General features: G+C 35.8%; 1 protein-coding gene across 1 annotated transcript; it reads left to right on the forward strand.

Annotated features, from left to right (window-relative positions):
* The first annotated feature begins 2,463 nt into the window (after nt 1–2,463).
* LOC107826414 (putative late blight resistance protein homolog R1A-3) lies at nt 2,464–7,193 on the forward strand. The gene is made up of 3 exons (XM_075233352.1): nt 2,464–3,161; nt 4,306–6,518; nt 6,849–7,193. Exons 1-2 carry the CDS (start codon nt 2,721–2,723, stop codon nt 6,508–6,510), a joined length of 2,646 nt encoding a protein of 881 aa, XP_075089453.1. The 5' UTR covers nt 2,464–2,720; the 3' UTR covers nt 6,511–6,518; nt 6,849–7,193.
* Nucleotides 7,194–8,109: the final 916 nt, after the last annotated feature.

Consider the following 8,109-nt stretch of genomic DNA (forward strand, 5'->3'; position numbering starts at 1 on the left):
TCCTTGAATTTGGCATGAGTTGTTCCACTATCAATAACACAAATATCTTCATGATTTGTCTTTGATCCAAACATAATTTGAGGATTATCCATATTCTTCAAAATGACATAAATAAAATATATTATAGTAAACATCATTATCAAAACATAACTTTTATTTATGTACAACAATTACATAACCATACTATCTATTACAAACAACAAAATTTAAATATTTACATTTCTACAGATTCACTACCGATTACATGACTTATTTTTCCTTCTGGGAGTGCAAAGTAATCAGCTACATCCAAATGCATGAAGTCTAAATTATCTTCAGAAATAAAATTTGCTTCAGTATTTTTCTCTATCTTCTTCACGGAGGCTTGATAAAGCTCAACCAGGTGCTTTGGCGTACGACAGGTACGAGACCAGTGCCCTTTTCCTCCATATATGTAGCATGCATTTTCTGCATTTGGTGTTTGCACCGCTTCATGCTTTTGTTCCTTCCTTTTCCACTGCTGGTGGTGAGGAGGGTTCTTTGGTGCATTATTATTACCATGATTAGAGTTTCTTCCCCGACCACGGCCATGACCATGACTGGGGCCACGACCTCTTCCACGTTTAGCTTGGTGGAAGTTCATCTCATTCACTTTAGGGAATGGGCAAGAACCGGTAGGTCGGCTTTCATGGTTTTTCATTAATAGCCCATTATGTTGCTCGGCTACAAGAAGATATGAGATAAGTTCTTAATACTTTTTAAATCCCATCTCTCGATATTGCTGCTGCATGAGCATATTCGAGGCATGAAAAGTGGTAAAAGGTTTCTCCAACATATCATGATCAGTAATATTATCATCACATAGTTTCAATTGGGAAATAATTCTGAACATAGCAGAATTATACTCACTGATAGACTTAAAATCTTGTAGCCTTAGATGAGTCCAATCATATCGTGCATGTGGAAGAACGACCATCTTCAGGTGGTCATATCTATCTTTTAAATTATTCCACAGTATGACTGGATCTTTAATAGTAAGATATTCCATTTTCAGGCCCTCATCAAGGTGATGACATAGGAATATCATTGCTTTGGCACGGTCTTGGTTTGATGTCTGATTTTTGTCTTTGATGGTGTCTGCTAGACCCATCACATCAAGATGAATTTCAGCATCAAACACCCAAGACATGTAGCTTTTTCCCGATATATCCAGGGCTACAAATTCAAGTTTAGAAAGATTTGACATTATTTAGGAAAAGAAAGTTCGTACCTCTAATACTTTTAAAGTATTTGCTCGAGATGGCAGAGTCTCGTGCTGATAACGTGTTATAAAATAAAGACTGTAAAGTAAAGACAAGTATAGAGAGAAACTGTTATATTATTCGAATTCAAACTGATGTACATAATGAACTGAAATCTCTTCTATTTATAGAAGAAAGGAAGCTGTTGTGTAAGCTGCTACTATACCAGATATGGATAATCTTCTACTGAGAGCAATGTTTATCCATAACGGAGTACTGAAAGGATAAGCTCAGTGTACCCGGTATAGATAATCTTCTATTGGGGGTAATGTTTATCCATAACGGAGTACTGAAAGGATAAGCTCATTGTACTTGGTATGGATAATCTTCTACCGGGGGTAGTGTTTATCCATAACGGAGTATAAAAAAGGATAAGCTTATTATACCCGGTATGGATAATCTTCTAGCGGGGATAATGTATATCCATAACCGAGTACCGAAGTGATAAGCTTCTTCAGGAGGCTTATTTTCAATAGAGTACAAAATAGATAAACATATTTACGGCGGAGTCCCACATAGATAAACTTCTCCACGAAACTTATTTACAATGGGGAACTAAATGAACATCCATAATAATATAATATATTTATAATAATCCTAGATCTATTAAATTGCTGGTGCATTCAAAATAAGATGTTGAAATACTTGGTTTTAGTAATTTAGAAATCGTATGACCACACTCACTGTATCCATGATCAGTTGACCTAATCCTCTCCCTCTCCATTACTTCACATGTTCTCAAGTCTTTAATTATTCTGCTATAAAATAATGCGACCATCAATTTGTTATTATTATCAAAGAACTGGCAATGTGAAAGGAAGCTGGCCATGGCTACCGGCCAGATCCAGTTCTAGCGGTAAGTAAACTTAATATAATTGCAAATAATTCCATTTAGAAATAATCAATCGTCGACTTGGCTCAATTAACTAAGCCAAAGTCTTCTTATTATAATCATGTCATTCCCGTCATTAGCGCTGCGGGGTCGTGGAGGATTCAACTAATACTTGGCCCCAAGTAAACAGTGACAAATAATGGCACTTCGTGTGGTCTTTTGAAGGAGAAAAAACACAATATAGAATTTCCCACGAATCTCTAGTGTTCGTCAACTACTACAAACAAGAAGAGTCTAGAGGAAAGTACCAAGAACACCACCTTAACATTGATTGGCCGGAGCCCACAGACTAATGGAATCCACTTGTAAATAATTTTTATGGGCAAACATTAAAAATTATATCACAGAAAGACCGATTAAATAATTCAGAATGCGAGTGAAGTTAAAAAAAAATAAATCTATTCCACATATTACATTCTTTATATAGGGCAGCGGTGAAGTGAAGATCTCATCGCTATGAGCTGAAAAAACTATCCTCTGAAAAATTATATATCCTCTCTATTTACAGATTTAGGTACCCAATTTTTATTTTTATTTTAAAAAAAAAAATGGCAGATGCAGTGGTGAATTTTCTGGTAGAGAACCTGTTGCAGCTATTAAGTGATAATGTAAAGCTGATCGGAAGTGCAAAGGGAGAGTTAGAGAATCTGCTGAAAGAAGTTCAACACCTAAAAGGCTTCTTAGACGATGCTGCAAAATTACCAAGCGATAGCGAGCAGTGGAAAGTGTTGGTCGAGGAGATTCAAAAAACGGTACATACCGCAGAGGATGCTGTTGATAAGTTTGTGGTTCAGGCGAAGCTGCACAAAGAGAAAAATAAAATGGCAAGAATTTTGGATGTGGGTCATCTCGCTACAGTCAGGAATCTTGCAGCTGAGGTCAAAGGAATTCATGACCAAGTGAAGGAACTTCGCCTAAACAATCAAGCTCTTCAAGCACGCCCAACTCTTGAGCTGCCTAAAAAAGGTGCCCCTGAAACAACTCAGCAGGTATGCCTCATTGCATTCAAAGCTTGCTTGCAAATGGTTCGGTTCGGCTGTTATTTTAGGAAATTTATATTGTGCCTTTTTTTGGTTATTCTATTACATAAAATTAATACAAGAGGGAGGTTGTGAGTTCGAGTCAATCCAAGAACAAGGTGGGAAGTTCTTGGAGGAAGGATGCGTGTCCTAGTGATTTCGGTTTCTGTTAGATATTGGTAAGATTTGATTAATTTTCGATTTTCTATTTTAAAAAAGAGTCATACTGATATTGCACTCTGTTTTCATTTGGCCACAACAAATGTAATGACAGAGTATAATTTCACTAATAGTTACTGCTCTATATTACTCTCTCATTTCACTAATACTTACTGCACTATATTCATGATTTTTCTATTTCTTTAAGTCTTTAAATGTGAAAGTTTCAAAAAGGTTAAACCTAACAAATCAAATTGGCCATTGAAATAGAGTATATACAGGCATACTAACAAATAAATGTTGCTAGTATTTGAAAATTATCATACGCATAAAGATATAGCAGTAGCATTGACCTTTACGATATCCAATAAGAGAAATTGAATTGAGATGGCCCTGACTTTGTTATTATAATAAATAGACTTTAGGCCTAACTCAACACCAAGATCTAGCTCATGAGGTGAAGATTGTCCGAGACTATATAAAGAGACCTTCCTTTCCCTTAAAGCCCAATGTTCGGTTTTAATTATTAGAATAACCTAAACATCAGTTCGGTTCGGTTAAGTTCAGTTCGATTCGGTCGATTTAGTCGTTTTTCAAATAACTATTGACACCCCTAGTCTCATCTATTTAGATTGTTGACCGATGCACCACAAACAAACAAGTGCTTGTGTGATATTTAGTAGTGATGGTGTAAAAAGATTAGCAAAATTATGACAATAAAAGGTAAACTCGATGTAACAAGTATTGAATGATGACACAGAATAATTAAATTGTACTAAATAATATGTTATAATAGATCAAATTATATGATAGTACAAAGTTTTTCTATACCATACATAAGCGCGTATATACCTTAAATACCACGAGATTGAAATTGTAATACATAACCTTTCCTTGTGAAGATTATATATGTACCCAATTTGCTGATGCGATCCCTTTTATAATCTTGAAAAAGGGTCCTGCATTGGAGGATGATGAAGTTGTCGGCTTTGATGAGGAAGCGAACAAAGTGATCGAGCGACTTGTTAAAGAATCAAAGGATCTAGATATTATTCCGGTGGTGGGTATGCCGGGACTTGGAAAAACCACACTAGCAAGAAAAATCTACAAGGATCCTAAGCTTTCATATGAATTTTTCGGCGTCCATTGGGTTTACGTCGGCCAATCTTACAAAATAAAGGATGTTTTTCTTAATATTCTCAAATACTTCACAAGACGCACCGAAGACTATCAACATGAGGATGTGGACGCATTAGCTAAGGTGATAGCCGGTTTTATCAAGAAAGGAGGTAGATGTCTCATTTGTTTAGATGATGTTTGGGAAACAAAAGTCATTGATTATGTAAAGACAATTTTCCCAGAAAATGAAAAGGGACATCGAGTCATGATGACAACGCGTAACAAAGTTCTGGCTACTTATGCCAATTCAGATCCTCACGATCTGAAATTTTTGACTCCAAAAGAAAGTTTTGAATTGTTGGTAAAGAGAGTTTTTGGCAAGAAACCTTGTCCTAAAGATTTAGTAGGACATGGAGAAAGCATTGCAGGAAAATGTGGTGGAGTACCACTTGCAGTAGTGGTAATTGCAGGAGCATTAAGAGGTCGTCTGAACACAAGTGATTGGATAAGAGTTGAGAGAAATGTGGTTCAGCATCTTTTTATGAATAGCGAAGAAAGCTGCTTGAAATTTGTGGAGATGAGTTACGATCATTTGCCCCAAGAAGTACAGACATGCTTCTTGTATTGTGGTGTCTTTCCTCGAGGATTTGATATCCCTTCTTGGAAAGTGATTCGCTTGTGGATAGCGGAGGGGTTGATAAAGCCGCAGGAATCGTACACTCTGGAGGAGATAGCAGAGTTTTATTTGAACGATCTTATCAATAGAAATTTAGTGATATTGCAGCAAAAGAGGTCTGATGGTCAAATAAAAACATGTCGTCTTCACGACATGTTGCATCAGTTCTGCAAAAAGGAGGCTAGTAACAAATGGCTATTTCAGGAAGTCAGTCTAACACCTGATCAAGCTATTCCTATTGAAGACCCAAATAAATCTCGTCGATTGTGCATTCAACCCTCTAATCTGAAAGACTTTCTCTCCAAAAAACCTTCTGCAGAACATGTTAGATCTTTCTATTGTTTTTCCTCAAAAGAAAAACAAATCAGCGGGTTGACTCCTAATGACATTAAACTCATCCACAAAGCATTTCCGCTTGTCAGGGTTTTGGACGTTGAATCCCTCAAGTTTCTCTTCTCTAAGGATTTTAACCAGTTATTTCATTTGAGATATATTGCTATTTCAGGTGACTTCAATGCCATTCCTTTGACCTTTGGTAAATTTTGGAATTTACAAACTCTTATTCTTAATACAAGTACCTCAGAATCCACCCTTGATGTAAAAGCAGACATATGGAACATGTTACAGTTGAGGCATCTTCACACCAACATACCTGCAAAATTGCAACCCCCTACTGCGACGACATCAGGTAAAGCTTCTTGTCTACAAACTCTTTGTATGGTTGCACCAGAAAGTTGTGAGAAAGAAGTACTCGCAAAGGCTTGTCATCTCAAAAAATTGAGCATTCGAGGACAAATGGCAGCTTTTCTTGGTGCTTACAAGGGTGGAATCAACAATCTTGCAGAGCTTAAGTGCCTGGAACAATTGAAATTGTTGAATGATGTTCTTTACATGAATAAAGCACCTCACCTCCCTCCAACATTCTCCCAACTTGTACGTACAGTGAAGAAGTTAACTTTGACAAATACAAGGTTTGCTTGGAGTGAGGCAGAAAAATTGGGGCAATTGGAATCCCTTGAGATCCTAAAATTTAAAGAAAACGCGTTCGCGGGTGATTCCTGGAAGCCAAAGATGGGATTTAGTGCACTCCGCGTTTTGTGGATTGAAAGGGCAGAATTTGAAACTTGGGAGGCTTCAGAGCTTAACTTCCCCGTGCTTAGGAACCTTGTTCTTATGTCTTGTGATAAGCTCGACGCTGTGCCATTTGAGCTGGCTAATATATCTGAACTTTATGAGATGCGGCTGGAAAACACAAGCAAAGCGGTCAAATCTGCAAAAGATATACTGGAAAGCAAGATAGCTAAAAGCATCAAATTCAACCTTACCATATTCCCTCCTGAAGCTGGATCCAAGGCCGCACAGTGAACTGAAAGGTCAGTCTAATTTATTTGTATTGATAGTCTTCGCTAAACTGTTGCTATATTCTTTTTAAGCTGGCATACTTTATCCATGAAATTTCATACTAGTAAACTAATTCCTCCCTTTACATTCTGAATTACACTCTGCTCTTACTTATATTCGACCGAGATGCAGATTAGAAAATACCCTTCGTTTAATTCTGATATAAATTAATCTATTTGATAGTATACGAGTATGGGTTATTATGAATGATTTATTAACGGTTTCTTCAAAACCTCTCTGCAACAGTTTTCTTTTCTTTGTTTCCCTGTTTTTTCGTTTACTAATTTTGCTCCTTTATACAGGAGAGAATCGGGACATTGAGCTTGTTGGAAATCTGGGGTCATGGGATATGGTGCCACTCGTGTTTTCTTCTGTCCAGTCCTTGTTGTTCCAATAAAGAAAGCCTGTTTGTCTTTTGTTTGTACACGCATTGTGATTTTGAAACAAGTCTCCGCGTGGTTTCGGAGATATGTTCCAATGGAGTGTTTTCTTTCTCAGTTGTAAAAGTATTCTTTGCATCTTTCCTATTCTGTTTTGGTTGTATTTGGTTTGTTTTGTTCTTTTAAAATTGTTGCTCTCATCTATCATTGTTCTCTTGAAGACGACGTTATTCCAAGCAAATAAAGTGTTGTGTGTTTTATTCCAAACTTGGAATCTTTCAGATGAATTCTAGTTATTCTTGAATTGGAAAGTTTCAAGTTCGAGATTCGAATCCATAGGTTGCCAAATGAGTTTAACTATGTACTGAAAGTGTAATAGGTTTTTATACTACTAGATTACCCCCCCCAAAAAAATTGCATGTTCATAAAAAGTGGGATTAGTCACTTAAAAATATGACATGTTACCGGCTACAATCATCATATCATGAGAAACCCTTAAAGTTAAAGTTAGATTACGTAAATGCCCATCAAAAGATGAGTGACATTTTTATCCCTCAATCAAACTCAACTCTATATAAAACTCTATACTAAAACGTAAAATTACATTCTATTAAAATAACAAAAAGGTCAAAATATCTAATAGTAAATTGCAATTATTTATCACTATAATAAATGGTGTTGTGTCTCTTCAATTAGCTGCAACACATGTATATGTTAGAGCTAATTTTAACCGTTCTCATATTCTATCTTCTTTATTTTCTATTATCTTGACCTTTCAGTTTTTTATACATTCTAAATGAATTCTTAATATGCATTCTATTAAGATAACAAAACAAAAAAAAAAATTAAATAAGAATAACAAAAAAGTAAAAGTAAATTTTGAAGCTGTTAATGTCCACAAATGTGAAATATATTTACATGACCAGGTTTTAATATCATTTTGGCTTTTGGTTTTCTTGTAAAAATTCAAACACGAAACGTCTCATTAGTAAAGGTAAGAGTCATACGTGCAAGTTCAGTGGTTTTATCCAATAAAAGTAATGGTTTGATTACAAAGTTTATTATTTCGTCAAGAAGTTCGTATGCCTTTTTGTATCCCAAAGAATGAAAATGTAATAAATAACAAAGAATTATTTCATCCGTTGCAGAGAATCATTAGATAGTTAAATAAATGGTGATCAAT

The sequence above is a fragment of the Nicotiana tabacum genome, chromosome 16, assembly GCF_000715075.1.
Source record: "Nicotiana tabacum cultivar K326 chromosome 16, ASM71507v2, whole genome shotgun sequence".
NCBI classification, from domain to species: domain Eukaryota; kingdom Viridiplantae; phylum Streptophyta; class Magnoliopsida; order Solanales; family Solanaceae; genus Nicotiana; species Nicotiana tabacum.

Coding starts and splice junctions, on each gene's coding strand:
- LOC107826414 (XM_075233352.1), top strand. CDS start 2,721: ATGGCAGATGCAGTGGTGAATTTTCTGGTAGAGAACCTGTTGCAGCTA. Junction 3,162..4,305: donor CCCCTGAAACAACTCAGCAG/GTATGCCTCATT, acceptor ATCTTGAAAAAG/GGTCCTGCATTGGAGGATGA.